The sequence below is a fragment of the Manis javanica genome, chromosome 5 (genome assembly GCF_040802235.1).
Source record: "Manis javanica isolate MJ-LG chromosome 5, MJ_LKY, whole genome shotgun sequence".
NCBI classification, from domain to species: domain Eukaryota; kingdom Metazoa; phylum Chordata; class Mammalia; order Pholidota; family Manidae; genus Manis; species Manis javanica.
The window spans coordinates 115,390,527-115,411,320 of NC_133160.1; the positions used below are offsets into that span (position 1 = coordinate 115,390,527).

Here is a 20,794-nt window from a genome sequence, read left to right on the forward strand (position 1 = left end):
TAATTTGTTGCCAACAGATTTATCAGATATATCAAATGCACTACTACCAAGGCATCACCAACTAGTGAAGTACAACTTGGTGGAATGTTCAATGAGTACATTTTTTAAATGGATGATTTATTTTATACTTTTCTTTCTGAGGCAGACGGACTACAGCATCATTCCCATCTATTCCCATGGGAGTAAAATACTCCAAACAACATGTTGTTTGTACAGTCCCATAAATCCTTTACTCCCCTTTCCTGTCATTAATTCTGTGCTCTTGAATGTCATAGAAATAGTAATCATAGCAGGAAGAGAACTGGTTAGCATTGAATATTGTAGAATATATATATTCTGCCATATTTTATCTTTTATAAAAAAGGGTTAAAATGCTGTAAAATTTATCAGGTGCTATTTAAATTTATAAAGGATATGCAGTGATACAACCTTTTTTGATTTGGGTCAGGTCCATTCTTTTTTTTTTTAATTATACTTGCTGACTTTGTTAAGCTATATATTTCACCTTGCATAAAGAAAATATAAAGTATTCTAAACATTCTAATTCAAAAATGAAAATACAGTATTTTCTGGAAAATTTATTTCATATCAGAGGTTCTTCATTTTTCCTTTTTACTTTTTTATTAAGGTATGATTGATATACACTCTTATGAAGGTTTCACATGAAAAAACACTGTGGTTACTACATTTACCCATATTATCAAGTCCCCACCCATACCCCAGTGCAGTCATTGTCCATCAGTTTAGTAGAATACAACAGATCCACTGTGTGCCTTCTCTGTGCTATACTGTTCTCCCCATGATCCCCCACACCATGTGTACTAAACATAATACCCTTCAATCCCCTTCTCCCTCCCTCCCCACTCGCCCTCCTACACCCCACCCCTTTGGTAACCACTAGTTCATTCTTGGAGTCACTGAGTCTGCTACTGTTTTGTTCCTTCAGTATTGTTCCATTGCTATACTCCACAAATGAGAGAAATCATTGGGCATTTGTCTTTCTCCGCCTGGCTTATTTCACTGAGCATAATGTCTTCCAGCTCCATCCATGTTGTTGCAAATGGTAGGATTTGTTTCTTTCTTATTCCATTGTGTGTATGCACCACATCTTCTTTATCCATTCATCTACTGCTGGACACTTAGGTTGCTTACATACCTTGGCTATTGTAAAAGTACTGCGATAAACAGGGGTGCATATGTCTTTTTGAATCTGAGAAGTTGTATTCTTTGGGTAAATTCCAAGGAGTGGGATTCCGGGGTCAAATGGTATTTCTTTTCTTTTTCTTTTTTTTTTTTTTTAGCAAGAGCTTGCAACACCTTCACATAGTTTGAAGAACCTCCATATTGCTTTCCACAATGGTTGAATGAGCTTACATTCCACCAGCAGTGTAGGAGGGTTCCCCTTTCTCCGCATCCTTGCCATCATTTGTTGTTCTTAGTTTTTTCGATGCTGGCCATCCTTACGGGTGTGAGGGGATATCTCATTGTGGTTTTAATTTGCATTTCCCTGATGATTAGTGATGCGGAGCATCTTTTCATGTGTGTGTTGGTCATCTGAATTTCTTCTTTGGAGAACTATCTCTTCATGTCCTCTGCCCATTTGTTAATCAGGTTATTTGCTTTTTGGGTGTTGAGGCATGTAAGTTCTTTGTGTATTTTGGATGTCAACCCCTTGATCGGATATGTCATTTACAAATATATTCTCCCATACTCTAGGATGCCTTTTTGTTTTGTTGATGATATCCTTTGCCATACAAAAACTTTTTAGTTTGATGTAGTCCCATGAGTTCATTTTTGCTTTTGTTTCCCTTTCTCGAGGAGATGGGTTCAGGAAGGAGTTGCTCATGCTTATATTCAGGAGATGTTTGCCTATGTTGTCTTCTAAGAGTTTTATGGTTTCATGACTTACATTCAAGTCTTTAATCCATTTTGAGTTTATTTTTGTGTATGGGGTTAAACAATAATCCAGTTTCATTCTCTTGCATGTAGCTGTCCAGTTTTGCCAACACCAGCTGTTGAAGAGGTTTCTCCATTGTATGTTCATGGCTCCTTTATCATATATTAATTGACCATATATGGTTGGGTTTATATCAGGGCTCTCTAGTCTGTTCCATTGGTCTATGGGTCTGTTCTTACACCAGTACCAAATTGTCTTGATTACTGTGGCTTTGTAGTAGAGCTTGAAGTTGGGGAGCGTAATTCCCCACTTTATTCTTCCTTCTCAGGATTGCTTTGGTCGGAGGTTCTTCATTTAAAAAGAATTCTGACTTAGATTCTCATCAAACAAAAAATTAACTTTTTTGGCCATTTTGAAGTTTTAAAAGAATATGAGCTCATTAGAGTAGATATTGTTACAATCACTATAACTATTACTTGACCTATTTTCATATTCATTTTCCTCTTATATTTATTTAATGCCTACTAAATACCAAGCAACATAATAAGGCCATGTTGTATGATAGAAAAATATTATTTTAGCCTTCTCAGGAAAAATATTGCCCTAGTATTACAGATGAAGAAACTTAATCTATTGGAAGTTAAGTTAACTTGCCTAAGCTAGGCTAGGATTTTAATCCATTTTTTTAATTCTAAATTCCCTGGTTCCCTTTCCTCCTGTAACAGAAGGTAACCTACTTCTTAGTTTTTTTTCTTTCTGAAGTATAATATCCTGTTTTTTCATTACTCTTCTATTTTTAAGTGTAGTAATCTCAAAGTAATAGTTATTTCATGATTATGTTTCTTTTTGCATTTTTATAAATCTAGAAACATCCTTGCTATACATGAGACATAGATTCTTGTTTTTAAATAAAATCTTTAATTTTTTCATAGCTTTTATGTTTACACAGTACATTAGAAATACATGTAGGGATTTACTGCATTCCTATGGATTACAAAGTCAGGAAGCAGTTTTAGGAGATATTCTATTAAGGATGTCTGTTCTCAATCAACTTTGTTTTTTTCTTTTTTCTTTATTTCAATAATGTACTCGGTTTAAACTGTTAATTATGCAAAGATAACTAAAGAAAAACATATGCTGTGATTGTAAGGTAACTAAAGTTAAATACCTAATATTGAACTCTAAAATCTTTTTAAGACCCTTAAAGAGCTGACCACCATACTATTCCTTACACCTCTGTGATCTTATTTTTTCATTACTTTTTTCTGGTCACCTTCCTCCATCTGTACTGATTATTCTTTTTGCTCTTGCTGTGCCTACTGCTTTGAACATCCCTTCAGATGCTTCATATTTTAGTCTCCCTTTTACAAACAGTCTTCCTACTCTTTTCCCTTCTCTATTTTCACTTTCTAACATTCTAAATACTACATTTTAGTTATTTATCTTATTTGTCTCTTCCACTAGAATATATGCACCACAAAATGGTGCCTGGCATATTGTAGGTAATTTGTTGAACCAATATTTACATATATGGAGATGGTATACTTTTTGGAAAACCAAAATCACATGAACATATTACTCTAATGCTTGTTTTCCCTCTCTCAGCAATTGTTAGATATTGCCAATTTATAGTGATTTGAGTAACTGCAGAATAGACTCCATAGTAAATTTGTTTCCGGGTTTTTGTCACTACAAATAATGTTTCAAAAAACATCCTTATGCATATTTCCTTATATTTTGGTGCTTTTATTTTTATGGAGTAAGTTTCTTCAATATATCCTAAATTTGATACTTCCAGAATATTTTCTTACTTTCGTCAGCAATACATGAATGTCATTTCTTTAAATTCTTGCCAGCATTTCTTAACCATGATATTCATGCTTTTAAGAGCCTCAGAAAGCAAATCGAAAGGAACTACTTTCAAATATCATTGCATATTTTTACATAATATTAAAACTCAAAGGTGATAAGTAATTCTTAATCAAATTAATTACATGTAAATCGATTCTTCTGAATGCACTAATGCTTTATAAATGGTTTCAAATGGGTGTGATGCTTAAAGAATTCTAGATTAAAGAGGAGACTCTTCTTTCCTGATCTCCAGCCTTGTATTTCTGTTTGAAAATTATCAGATGAGGTCTGAACAAAGTTTTGGTTCACTATGTTTTTCTTTATGATTTATATCTGGGAAAGCATACTGTTTTTTGAGACAGTACATTCTGGCTCTACCATTTCTGATTTAGGAACATCTTTTATGTTGGTCTTGGTCTGGTCTATGTGGATGTTCTGCATGAGTAACTTGATGCTTGTATAAAAAATGCTTCTTTGATCACCCTTTCTAACTGGAAAATTTTGGCTAACATGTTTGTAAAAACTGAAGCTGAGAATACTTCCCATTATATTTATCAGATTCACTTATCCTTATTCAACAAACATTTATTTATTGAATATTTATAGAAGAGTTCCCATCTAGAGGAAGGAATTCATATGGTCAAACTATAGAATCCTCTTGCAGTTAATTGCTTCTCTTAATACACTTAACAACTAGATTATGTTCTTGGCAGTTAGGATATTGTGGTCTCCATGTTTGATATATCTGTTTCACCCCTCCACTTTATTACTTATTGGTTTTCCCCCTGCCCTTTTCTTCATAAACTTTTAAGGAGCTACATAGGGTATATTTTTAAAATACTCCCATTAGATAATTTTCACCTAGGTTTTTTGCCATCACCTGCCATTGTTTACCCCACAATCTCAATTTTATACATTTTATTCTGATTATCACCTCCTATCTTTTCAACTTTACTTCCTCTAGAATTCTACCTCCAACAATCGCGACAATACCTGCCAGTGAATTATAGGATCCATTTATCCTACCCACCCTTTACTGTTCCTTACTCTTTTCTTTCACCTTATTCTCACCTGTATCCTAGTAACTAAATTTGTCTAGAAAAAAAAAAACACTCAATCTTGGCAACTAATTTTACTTCATATGTATGACACTGAACCGTTTAATGTTGCCCAATAGTGTAGGTATATTTCACTGGTTTAATTCATTCTGTAATTCATCTAACCATTATTTATTACCTTCTCCTTTAGCCTCTGATTCCCAATATATCCTCTCCTTGATAGCCTTCTATCCTATATCAGTAAGAAAACTGAAGCATCAGAAAACTGTCAAAGACTTTCCCTACCCTATCTGTCCATTCTCCCACCAATCCCTGTACCCATATACTTCCTACCAGTTACTAAATAAATTTTTTGTAAACAGTCCCTCCATTTGTGAACTACTTCCTATCTGGTTTCCCTTGCTCAAAAACATAGTGTAGCAGTTCTCTTTTCTTTCTCTTAAGTCATTTTTGCCCCTCTCTTGGATCCTTATTTCTCTAATCTTTAAAAAGTTTGATTCTGGCAAACTTCCTCCCCAGTTTTCAGCTACAAGCCCATTTCTTTGCTCCCCTTTGCAGTAAAACTTTTTTGTCTCTTTTGGTTATCTCTAATTCTTTTTCCTTCTTCTTGAATCTACTCTTGCCAGGCTCTCAACTCCCACACTCCACCAAAACTGTATGTTTTTATGGTCTGCAGTGATTTTCATGTAGCTAAATCCAATGATTACTTCTCTGTCCTTGTGTTACTAAGCATAGTAACACCTAACATACCCTCTTCAGTTGGCTTCTGTTATGCTATATACACTTGGTTTTTCTCCTACCTCTCTGGATCTTCCTTCTGTTGTCTCCTTTGCCTGTTCTTCCTCGTCTCCCCTTTTAGGTGAGCCCCTTAGCTCACTACATGATCTTCCTGATCCACCGGGCATTTCATCCTGCTTCTTAACTTTAAATATATACCAGTTGATCCCAAATTTGTATCTTTAGACCAGACCTCTTACTTAAACTCTAGTCTCGTATATCCAACTAGTTACTCAGCATGTACTTGTGTCCAAATGTGAGCTCCTGATATTTGCCCACCCCAACCCCACAACTCTATCTTGTAATTGCTCAGGCTAAAAACTTTGAAGTCATCCTTGATTCCTCTTTATCCTCCACTGTATTGGAAAATCTTGTTACCTTTTCCTTAAAAACATACCTAAAATTCAGTCATTTTTCATCACTTCTCACCCTGGTTAGAGTCATTAATATCATCTCTTACCTATATTACAGCAGTAATCATTTAACTGATCTCCCTGATCCCATCAGTGCTCTGTAATCTGTTTCCCAGCACTTTGAATCCTAAATCATTAAATCAAATCCTATCACTCTTCTCAAAATTGTTCAGTGCCTTTCCCTCAGAGTAGAAGATAAAGTCTTTAAAAAGCCCTGCCAGCCCTTAGGTAATAAAGCTCCCAGATACTCTCTATGAAAGTCATTTTCTACCATTCTCAACCATACTAGCCTGCTTGAACATTCCAGGCCCTACTTGAACATACTTACAGCTTATGTAGTAGCTATTCTCTTTTCCTGAAATACTTAGGATCTTTTAGATGTTTGCTTAAATTTCACCTTCCTGAGACTTATACTATTTAATAAATATTTAAATAAATGTCCCTATTTAAAACCAAAACCCCCTATCTGTCCCCATATACACACTTCTCCCAGCTCTAGTTGTGTTTTACATTGTACTGAATACCTTTTTTAAAATTATGTAATGTATTTATTATGTTTACTATCTGGGTTCCTCCCCTACCCAAGTAAATGTGAGCTTTATAAGCTTCATGTGGTCAGGGATATTCTGACTCATTTACTAATGAGTGCTAAGAGACTAGAACCATGCTTAGTACATAGCAAGTTAACTTTTTGTTGAATCCTGCCTCCCTTTCCATGGTATCTTCTATTTCTTTTTCTGTTGTTGATACCATTACTCATTATTCAGAAATGAAATCTTGATGTCACTTTGAGCTTCTCATTTATCCTTGCTTCCTATTCCCTACATCCATCAAATGAATGAATGTAGTAAATTAACTTAATCCAGTGCTTGGCACATATTAAACCCGATACCTATTAATTCTATTAATGTTGTCTTCATCACCACCTTTAATTGAGTTTGCAGTCTATTTATGAGCCTTCTGTTCTATTCTACTCCTCTGAGTTATCACTTCTTACCTGAAGTATTGCAGTAGGCTTAACAGTCTCTTTAAATAAGTAAATGCCTTTGCCTTTGCCACCTTTTGTCCTTAGTCTGATCATTCTTGTTCAGTGTTAACTTTTCCACAGTTTCCAGTTTCAAATACGCAGATGAATTGTCCTACTCCCTTCTCAAAAAACGTCAGTCTTCTTATTGCAGGGGAAATTGCACACATTTTCGTCCTATGTTTTCTGGGCTCATCACTCACTATGGTTTTCTACTCTTGACTTAACCACATTTACTTATATTCAGATTTGCTGAAGGTATATCTTTAATCTGGACTACCTCTCCCTAAATCCTTAAATCCTCATCTTAAAAAGCTCAACTTTCTCGTCATTTTGTTCCCTATACCCTCAGTTAGAAATCACCAGTTGGATTAGTGTCCTTTCTCTTTCCACAATGAGATTATTCTACAACTTGCCTCTTCATCAAAACCTCTACCTTTCTCCACATACACTCACATATAGCAGTTCCCCAGTAAGTGAAAAGAGGAGTAGGCATGTACCTTGTGACAAAATATAGGATATAGACTGAATGTTAACCCTTTTTTCCTATACTTCCAGACTACTTGTATCTTCCCAGTACAGTTATTCTGTTTTCATCTGTTCTCTTTGGAATCTTATATCAGCTATTACCACTTACCCCATACTCCTTCATCTTCAGTTTCTACTGTTTCATTACTCCTACTCTGGCCTATAACTTAACCAAGGTAACCAGCCTAAGGAAAACCTTACCTCTTGATTCTAAATCCAAATATTTTAAAAGCATAATCTATGTCTTGTTGACTCTGCTTTTTAAAATTTTAATTTTCAGCCCAGACCATTTGTCTGCTCCCCTGCAACTACACTGAACTATGGCAGAGATCCATAATGGCATCTTAACTGCTGAAACTTCTTTTCACTTCCTACTGATACTTCGTTGTGTTACTTAATCAGTGTTGATTTTCCTTTATGAAACTCTTCACCCACTGTAGCCATTTTCTCTTGATTGTCTTCCTCTGCCTGATTATCCTTTCCTAAAGTCTCACTTATTCTTCCTGCCCCTTCCCCACTGTGTGTGTGTGTACACACACACAAACACCCAATACACAATATATAGTCATAACTCTTAACCCTTGGTGAAATTTAGTTCATGAGTTTCAACTGCCACCTGCAAAATTATGCTACCTCTTTAATCTGTATCTCTCTTGTCTAAATCTGCTTAGTTTTAGAGAATTCCATGCCTTGTAGGTCCTTTTGCAGCAATAGTGTTTGAGATCTCCTCCTCAGAAATAGGAGCTCTGAATTTATGCCCAACTTTTGAGTCCAAAGGGTTAGTAAGATCTATGAGATTGTGAAAACACCAGCCTTAGAGCTTCAAAATTTAGAAAGAGTAAATACTTGACTCTTAGGACTGAACTCTAAAATTTGGTAATCCAAATTCCCTATTCCCAGAGGGCCAGCTGCCTCCACTGACTGAACTCTGTAAGGCCTGAGGCACTTGCCTACCTGAGACCCAGCCACACCCACACACAAAGACCTACTACCCAGCCCATCACCCCCATTCCACATCTAGGCTAGGTGGGCTGGATGAAAGCCTGCTTTCTGATTTAAACTTTTCAGTTTAAAAAGTTTCTTCCCCCTTGAATATCAATCACAGTAACCTGCCAGTATCAATCACAGTGACCTGCCATTGGACAAATTAAAAAATGCTGCAAAATAGAGAACCCATCGTGACTGAAGCCAGAAGTCTCAAACTTCACGTTATTTTGATTACCCAAAGATATTTCCTGTACCTTTCTCAAGGGTTCCCTGTCTAGACAGACATGACATAAATAAAACACCTTTGAGAGGCATGCAAACAAGAGTTTGAAGATAAACACTTTATGAGCCAGAGAAGGAAATTCTGAATTGGAGAGATTCAGTATATACTTATAGCCATAGTTGTTTTGCAAATGTTTTTCTGGCACATCCTTCACCCCGACTTCCACTTCTTCTCTTCCCCTTACACTTACCCATTGAAAGTCAGAGCTAAACAGGACAACCGTAGGCCTCTCTAACTGGAACTGTGGCAGAGAAAGCATTTCCTGAGGACAGGCAGCTAGCTCCACTGAAGCCAGGCTGGATTGCTTCACACATGCTTGGTTCCTTCTTTCAAACTCACCAAGCAGATACTACACCTCCTCCCTTGTAGTAACTAGGAACTGAACGGTCACCAATTACTGGTTTTTTACCCAGTTCTTTAAATGGTCAAAAGCTCCTTCTTTACTGGTCTTCATACTGGAGTTTGTGTACTTCTGGAGGACCAGCAAAAATTTCTAGGTGCTATGATGCGGGTTTTTTTTTTAGAAGAAATCTTTTTATTGAAATCTAGTTGCTATACAACATTATATTGGTTTCAAGTGTACAGCATGGTGATTTGATGATTATATACTTTCCTCAATGACCCTCCACCATAAGTGCAGCTATAACATATACAAAGAAGTTACAGTCTTACTGACAATATTCCCTATGCTGCACTACCACCCCTTGGGGGACAGGGCAGGAGTGCTGAGCAAGTCCCCATCCACCCAGTCAGCACTTAGCCCATCTGTCTCGGAAGCTTTCTCCATCCTCAAAGGCCCAGAGCTGGACAGGTGCATAGTAATTTTTTGTTTGTTTGTTATCATTAATCTACAGTTACATGCAGAACATTATGTTTACTAGACACCCCCTTCACCAGTCCCCCCGCCACAATCCCCATTACAGTCACTGTCCATCAGCATAGTAAGATGCTGTAGAATCACTACCTGTTTTCTGTGTTGTTCGGCCCTCCCCATGCCCCCCCCCAACATTATACATGCTAATCGTAATGCCCCCTTTCTTTTTCCCTGCCCTTATTCCTCCCTTCCCACCCATCCTCCCCAGTCCCTTTCCCTTTGGTAACTGTTAGTCCATTCTTGGGTTCTGTGATTCTGCTGCTGTTTTGTTCCTTCAGTTTTTCTTTGTTCTTATACTCCACATATGAGTGAAGTCATTTGGTACTTGTCTTTCTCTGCCTGGCTTATTTCACTGAGCATAATATCCTCTAGCTCCATCCATGTTGTTGCAAATTGTAGGATTTGTTTTCTTCTTATGGCTGAATAATATTCCATTGTGTATATGTACCACATCTATTCATCTACTGATGGACACTAAGGTTGCTTCCATTTCTTGGCTATTGTAAATAGTGCCGCGATAAACATAGGGATGCATCTCTTTTTCAAACTGGGCTGTGCAGACACATATGATGTAGCTTTTAGAATTTTAACTTCTATATGTATTCTTTCCTGAAATCCATCTGCCTGAGAAAGTATTGGTGTTTTATAGATTCTCCTTAACTCTTTCCCTTTTCAGGAACAACTTATTTATCTCTCGCCCAAGAGAATGCAATTTTGGTGCATTGCCCCAGGTTATAAAAACTTTCAAGGTTGACAAAACCTTTCAGGCCCCTACCAGGAATAATTTGAATAGGCAGAAGGAATGTCTAGCAAAAGACTTAAGAAATGGAATCAGACTTTTTCTGATGAAAAAGTAAGTCTGATCTGGAATATGAAATTGTCTTTGAGGTCTGGTTTCATTAGTTAGGACATTGTGACATTTTCCATAAACAGTATCATTGTTTTGACATATATATTTAAAATACACATAAAATATACAGAACAATAGATTATGGGCAGGGAATACATAATTTGAAAACTTTTTAGAGGACATGTAAACAAAGAGTTGAAGATAATTTTCCATTTTAGGAACCAAAGAAAAAAATTTAGTAGTTAAAATAGCTTATTAAGAGATGTTATTGGACTTTGAAACTTTTTTTTTATTATGAAAGAAATACTCATTTTAACAAATAGAAATGTCAGTTACATAAAGTAAACATTGAAAATCACCGTCTTTCTGCTACCCCTCTTGCAGTCCCACTCTCTCCAATAAGCCTTTTATTTGTATCCTCTTAAGCTATTTTTCTGTAATCTTACAAATAGGCCCACCTAAGGTATTCACTTCCCCTATAAATGGGATCATTGGTCTGCAGTGTGCCTTTTTTCCCCTAATATATATAAATTGTGAGCATTTTACCAAGTATATGTTTATAACACTTTTAATGACTGCCTAGTATTCTGTGAATGGATACTGTTGTTAATTTATCCCCCCATTGATGGATTTAGCTTGTTTCCATTTATTACCATTATTAATTTTAGAGTAGAAATTGTTGAATGTATGTATTTTTAAAAAATAAACTTTATTGAGATTTAATTTATGTACAGTGAAATGCACACATTTTAAGTGTAGTTTGAGTTTTGACAAAAGTATAGACCCATTTAACTACCATCTCAATTAATATGTAGAACACTGTCATCACCTCAGAAAGCTTCCTCCTCGTCCTTGTCTTTCAATACCTAACCTCTTCCCCTTGTTCCCCCTTCCCCCACATCCCCCAACAAAACAATCACTGATCTGATTTCTACCACTGTAGAATAGTCAGACTCTTCTGAATCATTTCTTTTGTTCAAAATATTTTTGAGAGTGAACATATATTTTTTCACTAGAAATGGTAATTTTATAGGAAAGTTTTTAGGATAAGCAGTTTGTAATGTTCATAGGAGGCTTTCAAATTACATTTCCTAAAATATAAATATTTATAGCCATTTAAGAATGAAACGCGGTACATTGTTATTTTAATTTATATTTCTTTAGTGATTATGAAACTATGTATCATTTACCCATTTAAAATTAGATTGTCTTTTATCAATTTGATCTTGATGTTTAAAAGTAGTATTTTCTCTTTACAATGATTTAAATATGATCTTGATGAAAAAATTAATTGAACTAGATGACTGAATTTTATGGTATCCCAGTTCCCTTATGGTAAAATAATGTGTGTGAAAACATTTTTTCCAAGGTAAGTTCCAGTGTTATAATTCTGATTTATTGATTCTTTAACAGTTAAGGGAAGAAAGCAGGAGACTAGCTTTGGCTGCCAAAAGAGAGAAGAGAAAAGAGAAGAGAAGAAAGAAAAAGGAAGAACAAAGAAGAAAACTAGAAGAAATTGAAGCCAAAAATAAAGAGAACTTTGAACTCCAAGCTGCTCAAGAAAAAGAAAAGCATAAAGTTGAAGGTATTTTTTTCTAAATAACCATCTAATTTGTTTCATGTAATACATTTTATTAAAAATTATATTTCCTTGGTGGAGTGGGACTAGTGAATTAGTGAAGTGGACAAAGAAATACTAACTTCAAATTATAAAATCATTTAGCCACAGGGATAGAAGTATAGCATAGGGAACAGCTCATAACATTATAGTATCTTTGTATGGTGACAGGTGGTAACTACACTTATCATAGTGAGCATTTACTAATGCATATAATTCATGAATCACTAAGTTGTTCATTTCAAACTAGTACAGTAGTACATATAAATTAGATTCTAATTAAATAATGATCAAAAAATATATTTCCTTAATATCAGTAAGTTGAGGTAAAAATAGGTTTCTAAGTTACTAAGCACTTAAAGTATAAATATGCTATTTTCATTTATTAACTTCTCCCATGTTTTATATTATGAAGAATTTCAAAGCTATAGATAAATTGAAAGAATGATAAAACAAAATAGCTGAATATTCTGTACCTACTTCTTAAAAATAAACATTTTACCATATTTGCTTTATCTTTTTCTCTCTAAATATGTATACATATTTTTTCTAAGCTGTCTGAAAGAAAGCTGCAGACATCCTGACAGTGCACCTATAAACCTTCAGCTTACAATGGAGCTAGAGGGTATTATGCTGAGTGAAATAAGCCAGGTGGAGAAAGACAAGTATCAAATGATTTCACTCATCTGTGGAGTATAAGAACAAAGGAAAAACTGAAGGAACAAAACAGCAGCAGACTCACAGAACCCAAGAATGGACTAACAGTTACCAAAGGGAAAAGGACTGGGGAGAATGGGTGGGAAGGGAAGGATAAGGGGGAAAAAAAAGGGCATTATGATTAGCACACATAATGTAGTGGCGGGTGGGACACGGGAAAGGCAATATATACAGAGAAGACAAGTAATGATTCTATAGCATCTTACTACACTGATGGACAGTGACTGTAATGGGGTATGTGGGGGAGACTTGATAACAGGGGGAGTCTAGTAACCATAATGTTATTTAAGTAATTGTACATTAATGATACCAAAATAAAAATATTTAAAAAAAATTCAGCTTACATTCTAAGAATGACATTTTCTTATATAATCCCAATACCATTTAAAATACCTAATAAAATTAACAGTTAACTCCATAATGTCATCTACAGTCCAGACCATATTCAGATTTTTCTCAAAGGAGGAAATTATTTTTAACTAGGTTTAGGTTCTAGCTAAAAGATTATTTGAGATAATGATATTATCGGGAGGAACCATTGGCACTAAACCACCAAATACATATGCTGTGTGTGTGTGTGTCTGTTAATTTCTTCCCCTCTAGGCTTTTATTTTGAAAAATTTCAAATGCAGAAATGTTTAAGGATTAGTATGCTAAACATCTGAATGTCACCTAGATTCTTTTAACATTTTGGTACATTTGTCTTAGTTATCTTTTTCCTCTCTTTTTGTGTGTATGTGTGTCGAGGAGGGGAGGGGACAGTTTACATATAAGCTGTATGCACTATTAGAAATCCCCCTAAACACTTGAGTGTATTATTTCCTAGAAAAAAACAGTATTTTACATAATCACAGTGACAATTATACTCAAGAAGTTTAATAATTATATATGTAATATACATATTACATACATATTTCCCAATTTGTCCCCAAAATACTCTTTAATAACTGCCTACTATGTACTGTTTAGGACTTAGGAACAAATTGGAGAATAGATCAATCATTTCCATCTGATTATTGAATGCTGGAATGACCAATGACTTTATGTCGTGGGTTTATTTTTCTTCATGTGCTTAAAGCTAAATATATTCTAGGGCTTGCTAATTCAGTATTACTACTTTTGCAGACGAGCCTGAAGTTTTGACAGAGCCTCCAAGTGCCACAACCACTACTACCATAGGTATATCTGCAACCTGGACAACTTTGGCAGGTTCCCATGGTAAAAGAAATAATACCATAACTACAACCAGTTCAAAAAGGAAAAACAGGAAAAATAAAATTACTCCGGAAAATGTTCAAATTATATTTGATGATCCACTACCAATCTCATATAGTCAGCCAGAGAAAGTAAATGGAGAGTCCAAGAGCAGCAGTACCAGCGAGAGTGGGGATAGTGATAACATGAGGATTTCCAGCTGCAGTGATGAAAGTAGTAACAGCAACAGCAGCCGAAAGAGTGACAATCATTCACCTGCTGTGGTCAGTACCTCTGTGACGAGCAAGAAGCAGCCATCTGTTCTGGTTACATTTCCAAAGGAGGAGAGAAAATCTGTTTCTGGCAAGACTTCAACAAAGTTAGTTCCAGTTTTCAGTTTTACTACTTATCATCATGAAAATCCTTGTGGCTGAATTTTTAGGAAAGCAAGCACATTAACAACTGGCACAATAAGGATTTGTCTTTGTGCTAAAGGCACAATTTCATTTGAAGAATAAGCTATTTTTGAAATTTTGTATTAATGAGAGAGAAAATAATTTTTACTATGTAATTTCTTCAGGTTGGTTGTTAAATTTAACCCAAAAAAGTATTGATTATGGTTTCTCAGGGATTATTATTGTAATTCAACTCTGCTAAATTTGACCTCTAAATAATATCAAAATGGCTCTTCATGTTATACCAAGTATTGAAAGGTGAAAAATAAGTTCCTCATTTGTTCACCATATTTATTCAAAAAATAAATAAAATTATATAGTAGATTGCCTTTATCATTTTAAATTTCTACATCGGTTGTATATTTAATGGACTTTTCCTTCCTCTCTGTTAAAGACTGTCAGAAACTGTCAGTGAAGTGACCAGTAATTCTCTGTCCACTTGCACAAAGTCTGGTCCATCTCCCCTTTCCTCTCCCAATGGGAAGTTAACAGTAGCAAGTCCTAAGCGTGGTCAAAAGAGGGAAGAAGGATGGAAGGAAGTTGTAAGAAGGTGAGAGAGTTTCTTTGGTTATTTTCCTCATTCCTTTTATGTGCTCTGTTTCATAGTAAAGTGTGGTTTATCTTACAGTTAAATTCCACAGACTATTCCAAAGGCTGAATCTAGCCAACAGAGACCTACACTATATTTTAAATGAAAAAAGTATAGTTAATGCTTTTTAAATTGGAAGATTCTGCATAAAAAGTTAGATGATTATGGTATCTGTCTGATTCCCCATAGGTATTGACACTTGGTAGAGAACTAATTTAAGTTCTTTAAGATGATACATTGTGTCTTGTTCAACTTTGTAATTCAGAACTCAGTATATAGTCTCTATTACTGACTTATAAATATTTGAACAATGAGTAAGTGTTGGTTTTACATTATTCTTGTCTTTAAAGCATAGGATACCTTTATTTTAAGAATTTTAGAACTAAAGTATTGTGCTTGGGATTTTAAAAATAGTTGTAAAAGTAAAACAGCATCCCAGAAACTGAAAAGAATGAAGATACCACAAGCACAGAAAGGATTTGATCCCTCATAAATCTTTGATAACCTATTTTAAAGACCTTCCCAGAAATACCATTAGAAAATTAAATTTTTGATTATTTGAAATAAAAGCTGTAATGAACCAAAGTTATTACTCTCAGTCCCAAAATGCACTGTACACTTTTTTCGTATTTTGAACCACAGCTTCCCCCTAACCCCATCTCTATCTTTCTCTTTGTCTCTCACACACATTCTGTTAAACTAACGGAAATCATAACATCAGAGTACTCTCTGTATTAAAGTAAGTTTCTGCATTCCTTTTATATTATGGTATACAAAAGAAATTCTTAACTAATTTGAAAATAATGACTTGTCAGAAATTGATACCCACCTTTCCTGAATCTGAATGTCTAAAATTACAATGTAATTTTGCAAGTATTAGATGAGTTTTGCTTTCTTAAAATTCCAGTGGGCTTTTCCCTTTCCTCATACTGCTAAACATTCTTTAAAGAATTTCTATATTTGAGGATAATCATTTTATGTCTCTTGAAGCATGCAGGGAAACCATTTTTAATATGATCCTTTCAGTTAGTATGTTAGAGAATAAAAAGAAGAATGTGAGTCAAACACCTGCCCACAAGATGCCTTTCCTGACTCTCTGGATTGCATTAGATGTGTCTTTGTGATACCCTGTTGAGCACTCATGGCATGGTCTTGTCGTTATCTTACATTGTGTTTCCATAGTCAGTTTATGTGGGCAGGAACCAATGTCTGTCATTTGCTGTTAGTATTTGCATTAATGAAGGTTGAAAGTCAAAAAAGCAAACAATCTTTGGTAATGAGATAAGAAGCTGCTATAGAGCTTTATCTTTCTCTTTTTTCTCTGTCTGTTTTGCTCTTTCATTCTCAGTTGTCTTTTATCATCTAGAGAGAATAGATCAAGGAGGCCTATTCAACAATAACCTATTCTGTATTTACAGAAACATAGCTATCTTCACTCTTACCTTAGAACCACTGATACTAGTGATTTATCTTAATTTATCTTTGCAACTTTTAAACAGGTCAAAGAAAGTATCTGTTCCATCAACTGTGATATCCAGAGTGATTGGAAGAGGAGGCTGTAATATTAATGCTATTCGGGAGTTCACTGGTGCACACATAGATATTGATAAACAAAAAGACAAGACGGGAGACCGGATAATAACCATAAGGCAAAACTTCGTCTCTTATGTTTTCTTCCCTTTGTGTTTTATTACACCATAGCTTAATGAAATATAAGCATTGGAGTTTTCAATTAAACTTCGTGTCTAATAGCATACTTTTTAAATGGCAGTTTGAAGAGTGTTTAAGAAGATAATCTTTACAATTCTTTCTCTAATTTATATGCTCTTGTGAAGTCTTTCAAAGAGCTGTAAAGGAATTTTTCTTTCGTGTGTGTGTGTGGCACAGGTTTAGATAACCTTTCCTTAACATAAATTGTTCATATGATATTCTTAAAAATTAATCTGAGACTTTGTAAGAAAGATTGTTTTTAAGCAGTAGTAGGTTTCCATCTTTCTTAACATTTGAAATTTGTTATTCTTAGATTGTGTCCTTAGAATATGAAGTCAGTAATACATTTAAATTTGATGTGGATATTTGTCTTGAATATGTTTGTGCCTGAATATCTTTAGCATAAAGATGATATTCCAATAAATCATAAGCTTGATTGTGAGAGGCAGATACCCCTTTGTAGTAAAAGAAAGGCTGTTATATAGCCTGTCTCAAAAGGAGAAAGGCAATTAGCCATCTCGATTTTGTACGTATCCTCCTCCTATTTTATTTTTCCCTCTCCTGGGATAGGAGGGTAGTCAGAACCTGCCTTATGTAGAGAAAAGGGAAGCAAATCCCCTTTATGAGTAATCTCCCCCTTAGGGTTCCCATAAGGTTTTCCCTAAAATCAATTATCTTCCTGAAAATCCAACGCTTAAGTTTTGACATTATGGTCCTTGTTGGCATTATCAGTATTCCTCTCCCATTTCGAGACATTTTTCCAATGTAATTAAATAATCATTCTAATAGAGAAACCACTAATAAATATGTCATAGATGAGGTCAACTTAGGTACCAGTATTTAAAATAAAATACTATTTTTTTACTCAGTTGTATCATTACCTTGTTTACTTAATTGATTTTTTAGTAGTGATCAACTGTTTATCTTTACACTAACATTATGGTTTATCTAGGTTTTTAAGTGCAGTGGTTTTTCTACCTGTAGTGTATTTTACAGTAGGAAAGTGATTTCTTAGTCTAAGGAAACAATAATAAATAAATTTTTGGAAAATAAACCACTTCCTATTCCTTTGAAAAATACAGTAACATGTCAGGACAGTTTATTGCTGTGTTGCAGAATACATCAAGAGTAGTCAGAAAATTACTGCTTAAATTTTGTTAATCTATATTCTCTGTACATATACATGCACACACACAACACACAAATGAATTTAGGATTTTATTAAAAAGTAGGGAAAATTGAACCTAATTTTTTTTTTTATCAACTAACAGGGGTGGCACTGAATCAACAAGACAAGCAACTCAGTTGATCAATGCTTTGATTAAGGATCCAGACAAAGAAATTGATGAACTTATTCCAAAGAATCGTTTGAAAAGTTCTTCAGCAAATTCCAAAATAGGGTCATCAGCACCTGCCACCACTGCTGCTAACAGTTCCTTAATGGGAATTAAAATGACGACTGTAGCTCTGTCATCAACATCTCAAACTGCCACAGCACTCACTGTGCCTGCAATTTCTTCTGCATCTACTCACAAAACCATTAAGAACCCAGTGAATAATGTAAGGCCTGGTTTTCCAGTTTCTCTTCCATTAGCATATCCTCCTCCACAGTTTGCACATGCTTTGCTTGCTGCTCAGACTTTCCAGCAGATTCGTCCACCAAGGTTGCCCATGACCCACTTTGGAGGTACTTTTCCACCAGCTCAATCCACTTGGGGTCCTTTTCCTGTCAGGCCTTTGAGCCCTGCCAGAGCTACTAACTCACCTAAGCCTCACATGGTGCCTCGCCATAGCAATCAGAATAGCAGTGGTTCTCAGGTGAATTCAGCAGGTTCTTTAACTTCAAGTCCAACTACTACGGCCAGTTCATCAGCTTCAACGGTGCCTGGTACATCTACAAATGGCAGCCCTAGTTCACCTTCTGTCAGAAGGCAGCTGTTTGTCACAGTTGTGAAGACGTCCAATGCCACCACCACCACAGTCACAACCACAGCGAGCAACAATAGCACTGCGCCCACAAATGCCACGTACCCTATGCCTACTGCCAAAGAACACTACCCAGGATCATCCCCATCTTCCCCTTCACCGCCTGCCCAGCCAGGAGGGGTTTCTAGAAACAGCCCTTTGGATTGTGGAACAGTATCTCCAAGTAAAGGGGCATCTTCCTCTGAACAGGAAGCAAGTAGTCCACCAGTAGTAGAAACAGCAAACAGCAGATCTCCAAACAGCAGCAGTTCTTCTGGGAGTTCATCAGTTCATTCTACTCAGCCACAGCCTCCGGGATCTGTTTCTCAGGAGCCAAGACCACCTCTGCAGCAGTCTCAGGTTCCTCCCCCGGAAGTTAGAATGACTGTTCCTCCTTTGGCAACAAGTTCTGCTCCAGTGGCGGTGCCTTCTACTGCTCCAGTGACTTACCCTATGCCTCAGACACAAATGGGATGCTCACATACTGCTCCTAAAATGGAAACCCCTGCTCTTAGACCATCCTCTCATGGCACAACTGCCTCTCACAAGAGTCCAGCTCCAGTGCAAAATTCCTCTGTTGCAGTCCTCAGTGTCAATCACATTAAAAGACCTCACAGTGTTCCCTCTTCTGTCCAGCTACCTTCAACCTTAAGTACACAAAGTGCTTGTCAAAATTCAGTACATCCAACAAATAAGCCTATTGCTCCCAATTTCAGCACCCCCTTACCATTTGGGCCCTTTAGCACATTGTTTGAAAACAGCCCTACTTCTGCTCATGCCTTCTGGGGAGGATCTGTTGTTTCATCTCAGTCAACACCAGAATCTATGCTATCAGGAAAATCCTCCTATTTGCCAAATTCAGATCCTTTACATCAGTCTGAGACTTCCAAAGCTCCAGGTTTCAGACCACCATTACAGAGACCCACTCCAAGTCCCTCAGGTGAGTTTGTATGTTCTGACATTCTGCAGCCGCTCATTACAAAGTGATATGAGAACTCTTGGTCATTTTCTAATATTTTTGCTGTCTGACTGGGCCAGATGGGGACAGAAATTATTGTATTCAGTTAACTAAAATGCTGTTGTATTAGATGTTTAGTATGGGGTTATTATTTTCTTTAATCTTTTTAGAAGCTACAGTGGATATTATCTTGAATTTCCATAAATAAATTTCTTCATCAGGTATATTTTTCTCTCTCAAAATAAAAGGTCTCTTCTGTTTTAATTTAATAAGATACTATCAAAAGTTGGCTTTTATTTCAAATAAAAATGATTTTTTATATTTTATTTTTCTGATACTCTTTTCTTGCTTTCAAAAAAAAATGAGAAAAGTACAGATCCATACAGTTTAATAGGGTGGGTAACCACTAACTATATGTGCTATTTAAATTTAATTAAAATTAAATAAAATTAAAAATTCATCTCAGTCAAGCAGGATGATTTTTTTAATTTTTCAGTTTTATTAGGGTATTATTGACATATATCACTGTGTAAGTTCCAGGTATGCAGTATAATAGTGTGACTTAAATATATTGTGAAATGATTACCACAATAAATTTAGTTAGCATCCATTATCTCATACAGATACAATAAAAGCAAACAAAAATTTCTTTTTTCCTTATAATGAAAACTCTTAGGATTTACTCTCAACAAGTGTGATATATATCACATGACAGTCTTAACTATAGTCACCACATTGTACTTTATTCTATATTATTTATCCTATGTTTATCCTTATTTATCCTTAATACTTATTTACCCTGTTAATTGGAAGTTTGTATGTTTTGACCACCTTACTCCAGTTCTCATTTCCTACTCCCCACCTCTGATAACCAGAAATCTGATCTCTTTGTCTATGAGTTTGTTTGATTTTAGATTCCACATATAAATGAGATCAACACAGTATTTGTCTTTTTCTGTTTGACTTTTCTCACTTAGCATAATGCCCTCAAAGTCTATCTATGTTGTCACAAATGGCAGATTTCCTTCTTTATTGGCTGAATAACT

At 35.5% G+C, this 20,794-nt stretch overlaps 1 protein-coding gene across 6 annotated transcripts in view; it reads left to right on the plus strand.

The window, feature by feature from the left end:
• The window catches only part of ANKRD17 (ankyrin repeat domain 17), a 166,506-nt gene that overhangs the window by 131,852 nt on the left and 13,860 nt on the right, over positions 1-20,794 (plus strand). For all 6 annotated transcript variants that reach the window (XM_037003206.2, XM_017680368.3, XM_073237477.1 and 3 more), the window contains 5 exons: positions 11,956-12,127; positions 14,003-14,450; positions 14,921-15,076; positions 16,615-16,764; positions 18,097-19,730. In XM_037003206.2, coding sequence (XP_036859101.1) covers positions 11,956-12,127; positions 14,003-14,450; positions 14,921-15,076; positions 16,615-16,764; positions 18,097-19,730 — 2,560 coding nt within the window. The remainder of the gene's footprint in view (positions 1-11,955; positions 12,128-14,002; positions 14,451-14,920; positions 15,077-16,614; positions 16,765-18,096; positions 19,731-20,794) is intronic.